Source organism: Chelonia mydas, chromosome 2 (genome assembly GCF_015237465.2).
Source record: "Chelonia mydas isolate rCheMyd1 chromosome 2, rCheMyd1.pri.v2, whole genome shotgun sequence".
In the NCBI taxonomy this organism is placed as follows: domain Eukaryota; kingdom Metazoa; phylum Chordata; order Testudines; family Cheloniidae; genus Chelonia; species Chelonia mydas.
Window position 1 is genome coordinate 60,543,089 of NC_057850.1, and position 19,008 is coordinate 60,562,096.

At 44.3% G+C, this 19,008-nt stretch overlaps 1 protein-coding gene across 10 annotated transcripts in view; it reads left to right on the plus strand.

Annotated features, from left to right (window-relative positions):
• Positions 1–597: 597 nt before the first annotated feature.
• PDE7A (phosphodiesterase 7A) overlaps positions 598–19,008 on the plus strand; it is a 138,947-nt gene continuing 120,536 nt past the window's right edge. For 3 of the 10 annotated variants that reach the window (XM_037892520.1, XM_037892517.1, XM_037892522.1), the window contains exons 1-3: positions 1,334–1,465; positions 2,345–2,652; positions 14,249–14,469. Coding sequence is in view for 7 of the 10 variants with exons in the window: in XM_037892517.1 (XP_037748445.1) it covers positions 14,467–14,469 (3 nt within the window). In the remaining 3 variants the exon portion in view is untranslated. Of the gene's footprint in view, positions 1,466–2,344; positions 2,653–14,248; positions 14,470–19,008 lie in introns of all 10 variants that reach the window. The other 7 variants (XM_037892521.1, XM_037892523.1, XM_037892518.1 and 4 more) reach the window with 6 other exon arrangements.

A 19,008-nucleotide genomic window follows, 5' to 3' on the forward strand; every position in this document is an offset into this window, starting at 1 on the left:
ATGAGTTTTGTGAACCGGGGACTCTTCTGGGGACATTGTTTGCCTAGGGATACAGTGCCTCAGACAGGGACTGTCCCCAGAAAACATGGACGTATGGTCACCTGCCAGAGCAGGACCCGCAGCTCCTGCTCCCAGCTCAGCAGGTTGCTGTTTCCCGCTGGAACCAGGCAGGCTTGAGACGCTGCTGAACACAGCTGTCCCCAGAGCTGCTGCCCAGTATCTGGCCGGCAGCCCTGATGCCCCCCTGGAAGAGGGACTAACGTGCGGCGCCGCTGCCCATGTTACCGTCACAGCCCCGGACTCGGGCTGGGCCACACACAGCGAGCAGGCGCGTGGCTGGGCTGAGATTACGCGGGAAACGTTCTTAGTGGGCTTTTCTCTTTCCCCTCCCTCACCCCCCGTTCACCAATGGGGCAGCGGCCCAGACGCTGCGCTCGGGCGGGGCTAGGCGCGCGCTCCACTTGCAACCCTCTCTAACACGGCAAAAAGATTCCAAGCCGCGAAAATATCGCGCATGCGCAAAAGAGAGTCGAACTGGCCCGGACCGCACCGCACCGCTTGTCTCCAAAACATCCCCCCCTCGCCGTTACGTGATGACGATTTGCGTGGAGCCGGCCGGGCTCGCGCGTCGCGTACATACACACACGCACAGAGTCCGTCCGGCTCGTGCTTCTTCCTGGGCGATTGCGCTCGGGGCTGTTCTCAGTGCGGGCGGCCCGGGCGCAGCATCCCTCCTTCCCGCGGGCTCCCCCCGCCCACTGGCTCGCTCGGGACCGCAGCGCCCCGGCCCCTCCCGCCCGGAGCGCGCGCCGTCTCCTCGTGCCGGACAATAGCAGTGCCGAGTGTGTCTCACCCAAAGCGGACCCCCGGGCACCAGCGCCCGCCTCCATGAGCGGCGCCCGGACGGCCCGGCTGCGGGGCTAACAGCGGCAGCGGCTCCCTCCAGCAGCAGCAGAGACAGCGGGAGGCAGCGGCGGCGCTGCGGGGCTCGGCCCGGGACTCGCCGCCTCTTTCCTTGACAGCGCTCAGCTGCCGGCCCCGCTTCCCCGCCCCCTGCGGCGGCTGCGGCTCAAGGACCCCTGCGGGCTCCGGGGAGGAACCAGCCCGCCCAGACGCGACTCTTGGGGCGGCGGAGGGAGGAGCCCGGTACCCGTCCAGACCCGGGGGCGGGGGGTGAGGCGGAGCCGGGCCCGTCTGTGTTTTAATTGCTGGTTTTATCCCTTCTGGCACGTTTGCCGCCCCGCCCCCGTTGCGCTGCGGCGATTCCCGGTGCAGGCAGGTGCGGCGGCCGGTGCCCTGGCGCTGCTCGGAGCGCAGAGGCTCTTCAATGGAAGTATGTTACCAGCTGCCGGTGCTGCCCCTGGACAGGCCGGTCCCGCAGCATGTCCTCAGCCGCAGAGGGGCCATCAGTTTCAGCTCCAGCTCCGCGCTCTTCGGTTGCCCCAACCCCAGGCAGCTCTCTCAGGTAAGGCCCCCGCCGCCCTCCCAGAGCCGGCTCACCTCCGTGCCCACCCGCGTCAGCCAGTCACGGTTTACACCCTTAACGCCATTTCCTTCCCTTGCCCCCCCCCCCCCCCCATCAGGCTCGGGCAGTCACTGGGCTGCGCGCTTCCCTTGCCCCCGGGCTGGCTCGGGAGGTCACTGGGCTGCACACAGTGTCACACACCCCTTTTCTCTCGCAAGACCTCCCACAACCGGTTTACTCAGTCGTGGGGCTACACTCCGTGCTCCACCACCAAGATATCTCAGTCACCTAGGCTCCTTCTCTCCATCCCTTCTTTTGCATGGAGACTTGTATATTTGTAGTTGAATATGTTGCTTCTTGCAACGATATCTGCTACCATTTAGAAAAAGCGATGCCTGCAAGTTGATAAAATTCACGTTTGTGCCCAGTTTTGGTTGACATTACAAATGTGCAGCCAAGCTTGGAAGCCTCCTTGTGCTTTTTAAGGTTTGATGGCAACAAACTACCTTACCCCATCAGTAGCATATTAATTTATCACTTCAAATCCCTCTGGTGGTGAAAAGAAAATACTACCGTACCTATATTTTGTCTTTCCTGTTGCTAGTTACCACTGATATTATCTTTTCCTAATTTCAGAGTTTGCAGTAAATTCTTATATAAATGGCTTCCAGAGTCAGTAAGCCTTTTGCTTTCTTTAGTTATCTGTTCATACCTAGTTTGAAAATAACTTTTTCTTCCCTCAAAAAGCCAAAAGCTTTTGGTTAGGTTTACGTTGTTTTTCCCATATTATATTGAGCAGTGTATGTTCAGAGTAAAACATTGCTGTAATAGTGAGCATTTCTCCTTTTTTTCTTTTTTTTCTTTTTTCTCCTCTGTAAGATTCAAGCCTTAGAGGTCTAGTTGCAGTAAGATGATCTTTGGCTTTTTAATTCTCAGCATCTTCGCTGTGCATATTAAAGGGTTTACAAGATGGATAACAATCAGAGGTAAAAAACAATGTTGAAGAGGATTTGTTTATAAAAGCATATTCAATACAGGTTTATATGAGAAAACAGGTTTTCCTTTCTACTGCTCTTTTTGTTTCTATCAATGTGCTGGTGAAGTTTTCCTGCAAATTGTGATAAACAGACCTTTGCATTTTCAAAAGGACTTTATTCAGACTTCAGAGTGGAATTGTAATAGAAAAGGTAAATATGTTTTAATTGCTGACATCTTAGAGTTCTGTTTAACATTTTGATCAGGATGTTTGAGTTGTGTTTAGGTAACTTACTGATTGTTTCTCTCCCTCCCCTCCCCCTCCCCCACTGAAAACACTGTCACTTGTTTGCATCTTCATGTATTAAAAGAAAACTGAAAGTTGCTTTCTTGTCCCATACCAAGACAGCACGAGGTTGTGCATGTGCTTATGGAGAGTAGAGTTGCTGGTCTCATTTTGTGTAATAGCAATTAGGGCTGTCAAGCCATTAAAAAAATTAAATTGTGATGAAACAATAATAGAATACCATTTATTTAAATATTTTTGGATTTTCAAATATATTTCAAATACATTTTCAAATATATTTATTTCAATTACAACGCAAAATAAAAAGTGTACAGTGTTCACTTTATATTTTTTATTACAAATATTTACACTGTAAAAAACAAAAGAAATAGTATTTTTCAATTCACCTAGTACAAGTACTGTAGTGCAATCTCTTTATCATGAAAGTGCAACTTACAAATGTAGATTTATGTACAAAAACCCTCCTGCATTCAAAAATAAAACAGTGTAAAACTTTAGAGCCTACAAGTCCACTCAGTCGTACTTCTTGTTCAGCCAATTGCTTAAACAATCAAGTTTGTTTACATTTGCAGAAGATAATGCTGCCTGCTTCTTGTTTACAATGTCACCGGAAAGTGAGAACAGGCGTTTGCATGGCACTGTTGTAGCCGGCATTGCAAGATATTTACATGCCAGATGCGCTAAAGATTCATATGTCCCTTAATGCTTCAACCACCATTCCAGAGGACATGTGTCCATGCTGATGACGGGGTTCTGCTTAATAACGATCCAAAGCAGTGTGGACCGACGCATGTTCATTTTCATCATCTGAGTCAGATGCCACCAGAAAAAGGTTGATTTTCTTTTTGGTGGTTTGGGTTCTGTGGTTTCCGGATTGAAGTGTTGCTCTTTTAAGACTTCTGAAAGCATGCTCCACACCTCATTCCTCTCAGATTTTGGAAGACACTTCAGATTCTTAAACCTTGGGTCGAGTGCAGTGGCTATCTTTAGAAATATCACATTGATATCTTCTTTGCATTTTGTCATATTTGCAGGGAAAATGTTCTTAAAATGAACAACATGTGCCGTATCATCATCTGAGGCAGCTATAACATAAAATATATGGCAGAATGCATGTAAAACAGAGCAGGAGACATGAAGTTCTTCCCCAAGGAGTTCAGTCACAAATTTAATTAATGCATTTTTTATTTTTTTTACAAGCGTCATCAGCATGGAAGCATGTCCTCTGGAACGATGGCTGAAGCATGAAGAGGCATATGAATCTTTAGCGCATCTGGCACGTAAATACCTTGCAACGCCAGCTACAACAGTGCCGTGCAAATGTCTGTTCTCACTTTCAGGTGACATTGTAATTAAGAAGTGGGTTGTCTGAGCGATTGGCTGAACAAGAAGTAGGACTGAGTGGACTTGTAGGCTCTAAAGTTTTACATTGTTTTGTTTTTTGAGTACAGTTGTGTAACAAAAATACATTTGTATGTTGTACTTTCATAATAAAGAGATTGCAATTGCAGTATTTGCATTAGGTGAATTGAAAAATACTATTTTTTTTTACAGTGCAAATATTTGTAATAAAAAATATAAAGCGAGCACTGTACACTTTTTATTTTGTTTAATTTGAAATAAATATCCAAAATATTTAATAAATTTCAATTTGTATTCTATTGTTTAACAGTGTGATTAATCGCGATTATTTTTTTTTTGAGTTGATCGCGTGAGTTAACTGCGATTAATCGACAGCCCTAATAGCAATGCATTTTTTTGTGTGTGGGAATAGTGGTGGTGGTGGGATGAAAGGAATACACAATTTAAGAATTATGGGGAATTAAACCTAAAGAGAATAGCTGTAAGGAAACAAAGTAGGTCATTGTTTGGTATAATGTTGATTGCATCCGTTATACATGCAGCTTAAAGAAATGCAAATTTCTTGTTTGTATGAAAAATTACTTTTTTCACTGTAATTCTTCCATCAACTGCTTTTTCCATAATCTCAGTAATAATTGTTTTGTCACTAATGGAGTTGGCACCTTCAAGCAGTAGAGACTGAGAATATTGTTAGATTTATTTGTATTGCAGTAACTGCCAAAGTCTCCAACTTCAGTGCCCTGTAATGCTATGTATGCCCTGTGCAAATATAGAATGAGTCTCTTGTCTGAACAGCAGGAGTGGTTTTAGCTGGGGTCAGCGAGTACAGTCACACCTACAGAAATCAAGCCTGGATCAGTCAGTGCACATTTGCACAGGATCCCCTTTTCAGTTTGGTGAAGCCACCCCTCTGTTATGACTTGATGAGGGGGAATCCTTTCCAGTCAGTCCCCTCTAGAGCAGTGGTGGACAACCTGTGGTCAGGGTAAACCACTGGCAGGCTGCGAGACAGTTGGTTTATATTGACCGTCTACAGGCACAGCCGCCTGCAGCTCCCACTGGTCGTGGTTCGTCGTTCCCAGCCAATGGGAGCTGCAGGAATGTAAACCAAGTGTCTTGCGGCCTGCCAGCGGATTACCTTGATGGGCCGCAGGTTGCCCAGCAGTGCTCTAGAGCAATTTGGGACCCTCGTACATCATGTTTGTTGGTACCCTGCCCCCTCCTATTTCACTTTATTTATTCAGACATCAGAAATGTTGCCTGCCTCCCTGAGCATGGGGCCCTGGTGCTGTTGGCCCTTTTCCCCCCAGCCCTGCCTCCAGGAATACAATTCCCCACTTAGGGTACTAAACACTGGTAAACTCCATGTGGGCTGGGAAAGATAACCCCCAGAAGTGTTGTCAGTCTACAGAAGCACCACAGCTTGCCCAGTAAGCACCATTTGCAGAAGTAGGAAAAAGGGTGAGGCACATCCACATCCCAGTTTGCAGACTACCTTTTACGGTTTGAATTTTGGGCGTAATTATCTGTTGACTAGCTGCATGCTCCTAACTTCTCTCCTTCAACCTCCACTGTCATTTCTTGTCCATCCTTCCCTCTTCCTCCCTTATGTTTATTAACTCCTCTTTTATTAATGACATTCTTCTCACCCCTCATCTGTCCCCATATTTTTTTAAAAATTGAAATAATGAAGGATTTGGAATCAAGTTGTCCAAGTTTCTTATCTGTGGGATGACATCTTATTACTGCTACCCAGGTCTTTTCCCCCATATCCTCTTCCTCCTCTTTGTTGCACCCACTTAAGTGTCAAATTAGTTATAGACTCATAGACTTTAAGGTCAGAAGGGACCATTATGATCATCTAGTCTGACCTCCTGCACAATGCAGGCCACGGAATCTCACCGACCCACTCCTGTAACAAACCCCTGACCTATGTCTGAGCTACTGAAGTCCTCAACTCGTGGTTTAAAGACTTCAAGGTGCAGAGAATACCCCAGTTAAGTGCTTTGAGACAGAGACTGTCTTCATAAGATTTTATACAGTGCCAAGCAAAATGGGGACCAATCCTGATTGAGGCCTTTGTGTGTTATGATAATAATAAAGTGGCTATATGACATTCTTCAAATTTCCTAATTTTAAGTCTAAATTATTTGTGCATATGTCTTAAAATTCTGGTATCAGGCAACACTTCAGATTTTGGTATTTGCTATTCTTTGTAAGGCTCATGATTACTCGTTTCATGGACCTAATTGTTCTCATTGCCTGCATAAAATCTGAGTGGCTAGACTTGTAGGTTAAAATCTTCATTAATTTCAGTGCAATTTGGCTACAGTCACCAAAAACCAATTCCGCTGTATGTCTTCATTACCTTTTTGTCATGGGTGTAGACAGTAATACCAGGTTTGGTGCCATGTTTCAAAGGAAACTCGTTTAAAAAAACAAAACCAAACTCTTAGTTTGTAAAGTAATCGGTTTCAACCCTAAAACAAGTCTGTAGTGAAACAAAATTTTAAGTCATTTCAATTTGATGTATTCATCTTGAATAGTCAAAATTGCTCAAATTAACTGGAATTAGTGATATTTTATAATTGGGGTGAGTAAAAGATGATAAATTGAACAGTCTTCTTCCTTACGCCAGGTAGAATTCAGAAAAAAATTGTTACTCGGCATTTATGACTGTTTCAAAAACTTTTGTTTTTCTTAAAACAAAACGACCTTCTCTATTAAGTAACAGAGTAGTCCTTTTCAGATGACATTTGAGAGAAAGGAAATGAAGACAAGTCGGCAAGTTGGGTAACAAATGTTTAAAAAGTCAGTACAGTAAAATGCTTAGTCTGCTAAAGAAATTAGGTGACTTTTTACAGTGTCACAAACAGGCACCTTAGTTTGTTCTCCCATGCTGCCCATCAGGCACGGGAGGAGCTCCTAACAGACATCTGCAAAGTCACTTCATTGTTTTCCTTCAGATTTCTTCTTAAAACTTTCTTTTTTGCTGTGATGCCTTCCAAACATAAACAGACAAAAACCACCCCAGTTTGACAGTGGTATAGTGATTTGGGGAACCTATATACAATTTATGAATTGTGGTTGATACTATGAAAATTTCTGTATCACTGAATGCCCTTGTGTAAATGTGGAATGTCTTCCCCAGCCCAGGGCTAGTGGAGAGTTGTCAACTTTAATGACTACACTCTGACAATACAATAGTTGCATTAAGGAGTGTGCCTGAGCTGGGAAATCAATTTGGCTAAATTGGTCTGCAGGAAGGAGGTTTGGAAGAGTGAAAAGTTATCAAAGATAGAACAAAGAAGCCTGGTGTAGAAGAGGGGCATATAAACCTGGGGGTGAGATACAGGAAGGTTGGGTAGGACAGGGAAGGGAATGTATTGGCCAAGGTTAGAGGAGGCCAACTGGAGAGAAGGCTCTGTGTTTCAGAGCCCAAGCCATGCACTACAACAGAAGGACTTTGCATGACCCCAGATGACACTGACCACAGCCCAAGTAATGCCCAAAGAGCAGCGAGGAAACTGAAGCAGTGAAATGTGTATAGGGTTTATTATTTTTGTATAGATCTGTGTATTTCTCATGCTATTAAAGAACAGTGCTGTGTATGAGTCCTGTACAAAGTCTGTATGTGTTATGCTACACCGTGTCACATACCCCACTGAGCTAGTTAAACTGTAACCCAATTTCAGCACTGGTTCCAGAGTACTGGGCAGTGGGCCATGTGTCCTAAACTCTTAGGATGGAGTGTAGATAGAGGATCTGCACCCTGAATTAGTGTGTAGGGACCCCAAACCAGGGGCAAGTGATTCTGTTCAGACTCTGGGACCCAGCATATGGATCCCCTCATAGTGGTCTGGAAAGTGCCCAGCAGAGGGAGCTTATCAGGGCCTTGACAAACGATTAGGAAGTTGGTATGCTGACACTGCTGTCCATCGTGCTGACCGGCATTCTTTCATTGTTTCCTTGTGCTTCCCCCTCTGTCTGTATCTGAATACTCTCTTGTCCTATATTTAAAGTGTAAGCTTTGTTGGACTGGGACTCTTTTTGTGTGCACAGTGCCTAGCTCAGTGGGATGCTGGCCCATGACTGGGCTTCCTGAGTAGTACTGCAATATATATAATGTCTTTTATGGCAAATGCTCCTAACATCTTCTGGACTAGATGAAATCCATCATATCTATATAGTCTTCTCTCGTCTTTTCCCCCAGGTCATTACATATGCAAATATGGCAGCTAAAATTTGAAATGTCTCCAGCTCATAAATGAGCGACACTTATTTAACTCAGTTCTGTATTACACAAGCTCTTTGTAACTTTATAGCATCAGAATTCATTATCTTAAATACTAGTAGAGGCCATCATAATATCTGAGCACCTCAGATGTTAATGAATGTATCTTCTTGACACCCTGTGACATAGGAGAGCATTATTCCTGAGATGGGTTCAGTCACAGAGACCCCCTTGAGGCTGTCACCTGATGTGCTGGAATTACCTCTGAGCCCATTTTCCACTGCCACCTTGGGATTCCAGAACTCTGCCTTGTTGAGCCAGACATGCTAGTCTGCTGCAACACAGACCCAGGTCTGGTCCACGCCCACAAAGCTTCAGACTTTAACCAAAAACTGCTCAGCAAGTCACTTATCTCCAGCACCCAGACACCCAGCTCCCAATGGGATCCAAACCCCAAATTAATCCATTTTACTCTGTATAAAGCTTATACAGAGTAAACTCATAAATTGTCTGTCCTCTATAACACTGATACAGAGATATGCACAGCTATTTGCTCCGCCAGGTTTTAATCACTTACTCTGGGTTTATTAATAAACAAAAGTGATTTTATTAAGTTTAAACAGTAGGATTGAAGTGGTGTCAAGTAATAACAGACAGAACAAAGTAAGTTACCAAGCAAACTAAAACACGCAAGTCTAAGCCTAATACATTTAAGAAACTGAATACAGGTAAATCTCACCCTCAGAGATGTTCCAGTGAGCTTCTTTCACAGGCTAGACTCCTTCTTAGTCTGGGCCCAATCTTTTCCCCTGGTATGTTCTTGTTAGTTCCAGCTCAGGTGGTAACTAAGGGTTTTCTCATGACTGCAGCCCCTTTGTTCTCTTCCACCCCCTTTTATAGCTTTGGCACAAGGTGGGAATCTTTTTGTCTCTCTGGGTCTCCACCCCTCCTTCTAAATGGCAAAGCACCAGGTTTAAGATGGATTCCAGTACCAGGTGACATGGTCACATGTCCTGTGAGGCCCCAAGCCTCCATTTTTTCCAGCCTCACCTACATGAACACAGGTTTCAGAGTAGCAGCCGTGTTAGTCTGTATCCGCAAAAAGAAAAGGAGTACTTGTGGCACCTTAGAGACTAACAGATTTATTTGAGCATAAGCTTTCATTAGCTACAGCTCACTTCATTGGATGCATGCAGTGGAAAATACAGTGGGGAGATTTATATACAGAGAGAACATGAAACAATGGGTGTTACTGTACACACTGTAGCAAGAGTGAACAGGTAAGGTGAGCTATTACCAGCAGGAGAGGAAAAAAGACCTTTTGTAGTGATAATCAAGGTGGGCCATTTCCAGCAGTTGACAAGAACGTGTGAGGAACAGTGGGGGTGGGAGGGGGGAATAAATATGGGGAAATAGTTTTACTTTGTGTAATGACACACGCACTCCCAGTGTTTATTCAAGTCTAAGTTAATTGTATCCAGTTTGCAGATTAATTCCAATTCAGCAGTCTCTTGTTCTTGAAGTTTTTTTTGTTGAAGAATTGCAACTTTTAGGTCTGTAATGGAGTGACTAAAGAGATTGAAGTGTTCTCCGACTGGTTTTTGAATGTTATAATTCTTGATGTCTGATTTGTGTCCGCTTATTTTTTTACTTAGAGACTGTCCAGTTTGGCCAATGTACATGGCAGAGGGGCATTGCTGGCACATGATGGCATATATCACATTGGTAGATGTGCAGGTGAACAAGCCTCTGATAGTGTGGCTGATGTGATTAGGCCCTATGATGGTGTCCCCTGAATAGATATGTGGACAGAGTTGTCAACGGGCTTTGTTGCAAGGATAGGTTCCTGGGTTAGTGTTTTTGTTGTGTGGTGTGTGGTTGCTGGTGAGTATTTGCTTCAGGTTGGGGGGCTGTTTGTAAGCAAGGACTGGCCTGTCTCCCAAGATCTGTGAGAGTGATGGGTCGTCCTTCAGGATAGGTCGTAGATCCTTGATGCATTGGAGAGGTTTTAGTTGGGGGCTGAAGGTGACGGCTAGTGGCTTTCTGTTATTTTCTTTGTTGGGCCTGTCCTGTAGTAGGTAACTTCTGGATACTCTTCTGGCTCTGTCAGTCTGTTTCTTCACTTCAGCAGGTGGGTATTGTAATTGTAAGAACACTTGATAGAGATCTTGTAGGTGCTTGTCTCTGTCTGAGGGGTTGGAGCAAATGCGGTTGTATCGTAAGTTTGGGTGTAGACGATGGATCGTGTGGTGTGGTCTGGATGAAAGCTGGAGGCATGTAGGTAGGAATAGCAGTCAGTAGGTTTCCGGTATAGGGTGGTGTTTATGTGACCATCGCTTATTAGCACCATAGTGTCCAGGAAGTGGATCTCTTGTGTGGACTGCTCCACGCTGAGGTTGATGGTGGGATGGAAATTGTTGAAATCATGGTGGAATTCCTCAAGGGCTTCTTTTCCATGGGTCCAGATGATGAAGTCGTCGTCAATGTAGCGCAAGTAGAGTAGGGGCATTAGGGGACGAGAGCTGAGGAAGCGTTGTTCTAAGTCCAGCCATAAAAATGTTGGCATACTGTGGGGCCATGCGGGTACCCATAGCAGTGCTGCCGATTTGAAGGTATACATTGTCCCCAAATGTGAAATAGTTATGGTTGAGGACAAAGTCACAAAGTTCAGCCACCAGGTTTGCTGTAACATTATCGGGGATACTGGACAGTCTCTGCATAAAAGAATGAATGGACACAAATCAGACGTCAAGAAATATAACATTCAAAAACCAGTCAGAGAACATTTCAATCTCTTTGGTCACTCGATTACAGACCTGAAAGTTGCAATAGCTCAGTGGTTTGAGCATTGGCCTGCTAAACCCAGGGTTGTGAGTTCAGTCCGTAAGGGGGCCGTTTAGGGATCTGGGGCAAAAAAAAAAAAAAAAAAAAATTGGGAATTGTGCCTGCTTTGAGCAGGGGGTTAGACTAGATGATCTCCTGAGGTCCCTTCAAACTCTGATATTCTATGATCTATGAATTCTTCAACAAAAAAACTTCAAAAACAGACTCCAACAAGAGATTGCTGAATTGGAAGTAATTTGCAAACTGGATACAGTTAACTTAGTTTTACTTTGTGTAATGACACATCCACCCCCAGTCTTTATTCAAGCCTATATCCCCATGCTTATTCCCCCCCACCCCCACTGTTCCTCACACGTTCTTGTCAACTGCTGGAAATGGCCTACCTTGATTATCACTACTAAAGGTCCCCCCCCCGCGTGACCCCCCCCCCCCCAGCTCTCCTTCTGGTAATAGCTCACCTTACCTGATCATTCTTGTTACAGTGTGTATGGTAACACCCATTGTTTCACGTTCTCTGTGTATATAAAATCTCCCCACTGTATTTTCCACTGCATGCATCCAATGAAGTGAGCTGTAGCTCACGAAAGCTTATGCTCAAATAAATTTGTTAGTCTCTAAGGTGCCACAAGTACTCCTTTTATTTTTACATGAAGACAGAAAGGCTTACAAGTAAACAGAGCCATTTACAACCAACTGTCCTGGTCAATGGGAGCCATCAAGATTCTAAACCACCATTAGTGGCCTACACTTTGCATAATTACAATAGGACTTCAGAGTAATACTTCATATTTCTTCAGCTTCAGCTATAGCTTCAGATACAAGAATGATACATTCATACAAATAGGATGAACACACTCAGTAGATTATAAGCTTTGTAATGATACCTTACAAGAGATCTTTTGCATGAAGTGTATTCCAGTTACATCATATTCACACTTATAAACATATTTCCAAAAAACATATGGAGTGCAACGTCACAATCTCTATTTTACAGATGGGGCTTGAGTCACAGAGAGATTAAGGGCTTTAAGGGTTTAGCCTTTGTTTTTTGAAATGCTGAATACTGTTTGTCCTTGATCTGCACTTACAGTTAACCCATATTCAATAGCATTACATCTGCACTCATTGTTGAGAATGGGAAACTTGTAGTCTATGCAAGGCTTGAGTGAATTGTGCAAAATCATACAGGAAGCCTACGTCAGAGCCAGGAAATTGAACCCAAACTTCTCAAATTCCAGTCCAGAATTATGCACAAAAATCCTTATAGCAGAATTTAGAAGTGTAGTTTATTAGACCAGGGGTCTCAAACACGAGGCCCGCGGAGTTATTTGCTGCGGCTTGCCAAGCTTCCCCCTCCCCCTGGAGTTATTTCCTGCAGCCGTCAAGCTCCCTTCACCTGCCGCCGCCGCCGCCCTTCCTCCCCCCAGTGCGCCACGTCCCTGCTCCTCTGCCTACCTCCAGGTGCTTCCCGCCGACAAACAGCTGTTTGGCGGTGCTTAGTTCTTTCCAGGAGGGAAGGGGGAGGAGGTGGAGAATAGGTGGGGCAGGGGCAGGGATTTGGGGAAGGGGTTGGAATAGGGACGGGGTGGGGACTTTGGGGAAGGGGTTGGAATGGGGGCAGGGAAGGGGCGGGGCCTTATGGAAGGGGTGGAGTGGAGGTGGGGCTGGGGGCAGAGGTGGGGGCTTTTGTATCTTTATATGAAAAGGTGTCAGTGATGCGGCCCTCGGGCCAATGTACTAGTTCTCATGTGGCCCTTGTGGTGGTTTGCGTTTGAGATCCGTGCATTAGACTGAGAACTTGAAGTTTTCAGCGTTGTTCTGCTTATGACAGTAATAACAGCAATATAAGCAAGCACTGAAGGTAACTCAACAAACCTCCATGCCAAAGACAATGTTTGATATCAAAAAGTTAATTACAAAAGTATTGGAGTTATTTCAGATACATGATTCCTATCTGATACTTAATTGCATTATAAAATGTAGTAGATCTTAACTGCAGGAAACTTGCAGACCAACATTTTGGTTCATATCCGGTCCAAAAATTGCTTCTGTGGTTGCTGCTTCCTTTTTCAAGAGTATATTGATGTCTCTCCTGCAATCTTAGAATGACTCCAAAACTGACCCTCCCCCTCTTCTGAGAGTGAGACACACACACATATGCAACTACCATTGCACATATGGCAATCTAGCTTATGGGAATGAGATCAGGAAGAGGATGATATAACTAATCAGACTCAGGTCCCCTCTTTGTATTAATGAAGAGGAAGAGTCTTTTACCTGACTCTTTTTAGTTATCCAAAAAGGAAGTTTACAGGGGCCACAGCCTGAAATAGGTTCTCCTGGGCTAAGCTCCAGGTAACTACCTGTTACGGTCAGAAAGATGGTCACGTAGTCCACAGAATTATATTTCTACTCCTTTTCCCACCAAAAATGATTTGTGGGGGGAGGGAGGAAACTTCCTTTCCACCAATAGAATTCCCCTTGTTGCAGACCAAGCTGGGGGAACTCCACTGCCAAAAGCTGAAACCTAATTGCAAAGAGTAAAAAATTCATACCCCACTTAAGATCAAGGAGGGAGAAGAACGCTAAGAAGCTGCTCCAACACTAAGAGGAAGGAAACAAGATTGGTTAGGGTAGACTCTTACAGATGAGAAGTTGGGTGGTGACTCTGTTCCTGTAGAAGAAGCTCGTGTTTATGCAGTCTCCTTCCCAAGAAGTTTTGGGAACAATTTATCCTTTCTTCAGAATAGAACACAATAAGAAGATATCTAGATATAAACAAATTACTTCTCAAAGAATTCCCCTATATTTAATATGCAGAATAACTTTACTCATTTTGCAATTGTTAAATTACAAAGTTTTTTACTTAGTGTATATTTTACAGTGTTTGCAGTCTGGGCAAGGACCGTGATTTTCATGATGACAGTGGTACTGTTTCGAGTTGTTTCTGGCTTTAGGCATGCAGCTAGATAAATTCTAGATCGTATTGTTAGGCTTGAAGGCATGAGGGTAGAGATTTCAAGCTTGTCATGTGCAAACTATTGTTTCCTTTGTTTTTTAGGTCACTGCACTGTGCTGATGGATGAGGTTATCAACATTTGGGAGGGCATGATGTTAACATCTTTTAAAATTAGTCCCTGGTGCAGGAATCTTGTCAACTATTACCTTGTCTTAACTCCATTTTTGGGACGGATGAGAGGTTTGCAGCAGAGCAGCTTTCACAATATCAAGACACCTTAGATTTCCTGGAGCAACGTCACTAGAGTTCCATGTCTGATTATGGTATGAATAGTGCAGTGATCACACTAGTTTAGCTCTTTCTAGTGTGGACAAAAATCTAGTATCCATGCAGGCTGTTCTGCATTCCTAGTTTTTGAAACTGTGAACTCTGGGGTATTATTGACATCTACGAGCCCTTGTAATGACAGACAGTTTTCCTTAGGTGGTTTGAGTCTTGCTTGTCAGCACAGATCTAGAGGGTAGTTTTGATCAATTTCTCATTTATACCAAGAGTGCTGTCCTGTAGAATACTGCAAAGTTCTGTACTGGCACTCCTGTTCAACTTGTGTTACAGAGCCATTGGGGAGATAGTAGGACCTTGTGGCTTAAGCTACACTACTTTCAGTGTGATGAATGACAGTATCATTTTTCACTGGGCCTAGACCAGTGGTGGGCAACCTGCGGCCCGCCAGGCCAATACGCTGGCAGGCCGTGAGACAGTTTGTTTACATTGACCGTCTGCAGGCACAGCCGTCCGCAGCTCCCATTGGCTGGGAACGGTGAACCGTGGCCACTGGGAGCTGCGGGCAGCTGTGCCTGCGGATGGTCATTGTAAACAAACTGTCTTGCAGCCTGCCAGCGGATTACCCTGATGGGCAGCAGGTTGCCCACCACTGGCCTAGACAGTGCATTTAATCAATTTTCCTGAACAGAGACAGCAGTTTGGACTGAAGCTCAGTCCAGATAAAACAGGTTATCAGTTGGATTGGAAGTGCAGGGGAAGCACCAGTAGAAGTAGTCAAATTTATATCTGTTACCCGAACTGAAGGAGACACTAGCAAAGTTACTCTTGGGGGAATTCTGTCACCTGTGCATCTGCAGAATTCACATCCCCTGCAGATTTTTTTCTCTGCAGAAAATACATTCTGCCAGCAAGGCACTGCAGTTATGCCTTTTGCCCACCAGGGGCTGCTGTGGTGCCAGAACAGAGGGCAGCTGGCTCATGGGTCATAGCAGTCAGCAGCTGATAGGCTGCATTCCTCACAGTGCCCTTCCCATGTGTTTGGCCAGGTGAGGAGGCACTGGATATGGTGGGGACAGATAGAGCGGGCTGCACTGGGTTACTGGGGAGTCACATAGACTGGGATTCAGAAAGGCTAGTGGGGGGGACTGACTGGGGTGGGGGCTGAATGGGCGTGCAGGGCCACATGGGGACAGGAGATGGCTGAGTGTGGGTGCAGGGACAATGGGGGTGGAGGTGCATGGGGGCTGGGGGTGACTGGGGGTACAGGGACACATGAGGATGGGGAAGGGTGGTGCATGGGGACAGTGGGAAGGTGGGGTGCAGGGACACGGGGACAGGGGTAGATGTGCCTGACTGAATAGGAGAGTCTAGGTTTGCATGGGGGAGACTCTGCAAATCCCTAACAGTCATGTGTCCTCTTCCACCCCCCCCCCCCCCCCCGCCCTCCCAAAAAAGCCCTGTTCCATACTTCTCACACAAACACCCAACGACCCTCCACGTTCACTACCAGGCTCCTTCCCAGCAATTACTTCCCTTTTCCTCAGCTCCTCTGTTACCCCCGACTCCCTCAAGCTTCTGCCCTACTTCTAAGGGGTATGGGAAATACGTTTCTGTATTGTAGTTTACATAAAAATGGCCCTACTGGGTCAGTCCAAAGGTCCATCTAGCCCAGTATCCTGTTTTCTGACAGGAGCCAGTGCCAGGTGCCCCAGAGGGAATGAATAGAACAGGTAATCATCAAGTGATCCATCCCCTGTTGTTCATTCCCAGCTTCTGGCAAACAGAGGCCAGGGACACCATTCCTGCCCATCCTGGCTAATAGCCATTGATGGACTTACTGTCCATGAATTTATCTAGTTCTTTTTTGAACCCTGTTGCGGTCTTGGTCTTCACAACATCCTCTGGCAAGGAGTTCCACAGGTTGACTGTGCAGTGTGTGAAGAAATACTTCTTTATTTGTTTTAAACCTGCTGCCTATTAATTTCATTTGGTGACCCCTAGTTCTTGTGTTATGAGAAGTAGTCAACAACACTTCTTTATCTAGTTGTAGTAGATAGTTTATATGTATTATTACTTAAAGTTCTGTATTAATATGCCTAGTAAGGAATGTATTTGTCTAAAAACATTTCCTGAATCTTTTTTGTTGTCTATATTGTTACAGACACACTTGTTAACAGGTATTTTGAAATAAATTACCAAAATAATTGAAATTGGCATGATTATATAGTGATATTTTGACAAAATATGTAGAATTTTGTAGAATTTTTAATTTTTTGGCACACAATTTCCCCAGGAGTACAAAGTGTACTTAGGTTTGTGTGTTGGGTCGTCTTGGATATTGAGATGTACTGGTAGTCCACATAACAGGAGTGCCCAACAGCTTTTTTCCTCATAAGAACGGCCACACTGGGTCAGACCAAAGGTCCACCAAGCCCAGTATCCTGTCCTCTGACAGTGGCTACTGTCAGGTGCCCCAAAGGGAATGAACAGACAGGTTATCATCAAAAAGAAAAGGAGTACTTGTGGCACCTTAGAGACTAGCCAATTTATTTGAGCATAAGCTTTCGTGAGCTACAGCTCACTTCATCGGATGCATTCCATCAAGTGATCCATGCCCTGTCACCCAATCCCAGCTTCTGGCAAACAGAGGCTAGGGACACCATCCCTGCCCATTCTGGCTAATAGCCATCTGGCTATCTTCCATGAATCTGTTTAGCTCCCTTCTGAATCCTCATCTGTGTTTAATGATAAGGTTATAACTTTCTCTCTAGATGAGAGGGAGGAAAAATGGTCCCGTGGTTAGGACACTAGCCTAGGGCTTGGATGATAGGGTTCAATTCCTTTCCCTGCCCCAGATTTCTGTGTAACCTTGGGCAAATCACTTAGGCTATGTCTACACTGCAGACCTTATAGCGGCACAGCTCTACTGCAGCAGCTGTGCCTCTGTAAGGTCTCCCATGTAGCCACTCTATGCTGGCAGAAGAGAGCTTTCTTGTTGGCATAATTAAACCACCCCTAATGAACAGCAGTAGCTATATCGTTGGGAGAGCGTCTCCCGGTGACATAGTGCTGTCCACACCAGTGCTTTTGTTGGTTGGGGGTGTTTGGTTTTTTTCCACACCTCTGACCAACAAAAGTTGGGCCAACAAAAATGCCAGTGTAGACAAAGTCTTTGCCTCTCTGTGCCTTAGTTCCTCATCTATAAAGTGAGGATAATACTTGCCTACCTCACAGGGGTGTTGTGAGCATAAATACATAAAAGATTATGAAGTGCTTTGAGATCTACTGATGAAAAAGGGCTATGAGAGCTGGTATTATATGATTTATTATGATCACTACTGTTGTTCACACCTCTGTCACATCAGAATAGATTATTGTAATGAATTCTGCTCTGTACGACAACTGAAGACCAGAAATTCCAGTTAGCACAGAGTACAGTTACCAGCTGCTTTAATAGTGTTTTGCAAGGATCACATTGCACCTTTGCTCATTGATTTGAACTTGCTTTTCAGTTTTCCAGGTGCATATGAAGTGTTGGTTTTAGCTTACAGAGGCTAAGGTGTTTGGGCTCTAGCAGCCTTGATGCTCACTCTCTTCTTGCAGTACTATGACAATTTGAGATCACTAATGCTCTCAAGCTAAAAGCTTACACATGAAGGGAGCTTGTGTGGTTTTTTAATGATGTGGCCCTTGATTCAAATTTATTTTCATCTTATCAAAACTAGTTTGAGCCAAGAGGTCTTCATTTGTGTTCATTTGCCTATCCACTGAGTAAAGCAGAGGTCTTGTGAAAATAGTATGTGATCATGTAATAAAAAATGGTCATAATGTCGAATTTCTTAGTTCTGACTTAAAATGTAAGCACACAAGGAAGCTGAATTAAGGTTGCATGACATTTTGCAATGTCTGAGTGTTTGTTTCAATTTATACCCATAACATTCTTTTAACATAGTCTTTGAATGTAATGTGGCATGAAGAAGTAAAAGGCCAACACAAACATTCTGTTTCTTGTCCTGTCTTTGGTGCAAAATGTCACTGTGCTCGGATAATGTTTGTTGAGAGCTCCAGCTCTTTATTAATTTTCTCTAAATGATTTCAAAGGTTAAATAAATATCAGAATTCTGAAATGGGTGTATGTTACTGAAAAATCCCTCGGCTCCTTAAACTGAGGTAAAACTCACAATTCAGTATCATTTTGAGACCCCGTAACAACCAGGTTTTGTTCCTTCTCCACAGTGATGTTTTCCAGTGGAATGGTATGCTGCTTCTTCCACTACATAAATGATGTTCAGGCTATGATTGTCTCTTCTTGCTCTTCTTTCTCATTCTCTTGCTGTGGTTACCACTGCTTATCTTTCCAATCATTTATTTTTCCCCAAGAAGGAGCAGTAATGTATGAGCTAACTTTTTTCTTTTGTTCTGAAAAACCAACTTATATTTCAGACCAGAGCAATCACATGTTCATATTCTGTTTCTACCTTATGTTTCTCTTCAGTTTTCTTAATTTTTTCTTCTTATGCTCCTTCCCACCCTTCCTTCTTGCTTGATTGTCTGTTATGTAACTCCGTTTTACTGAT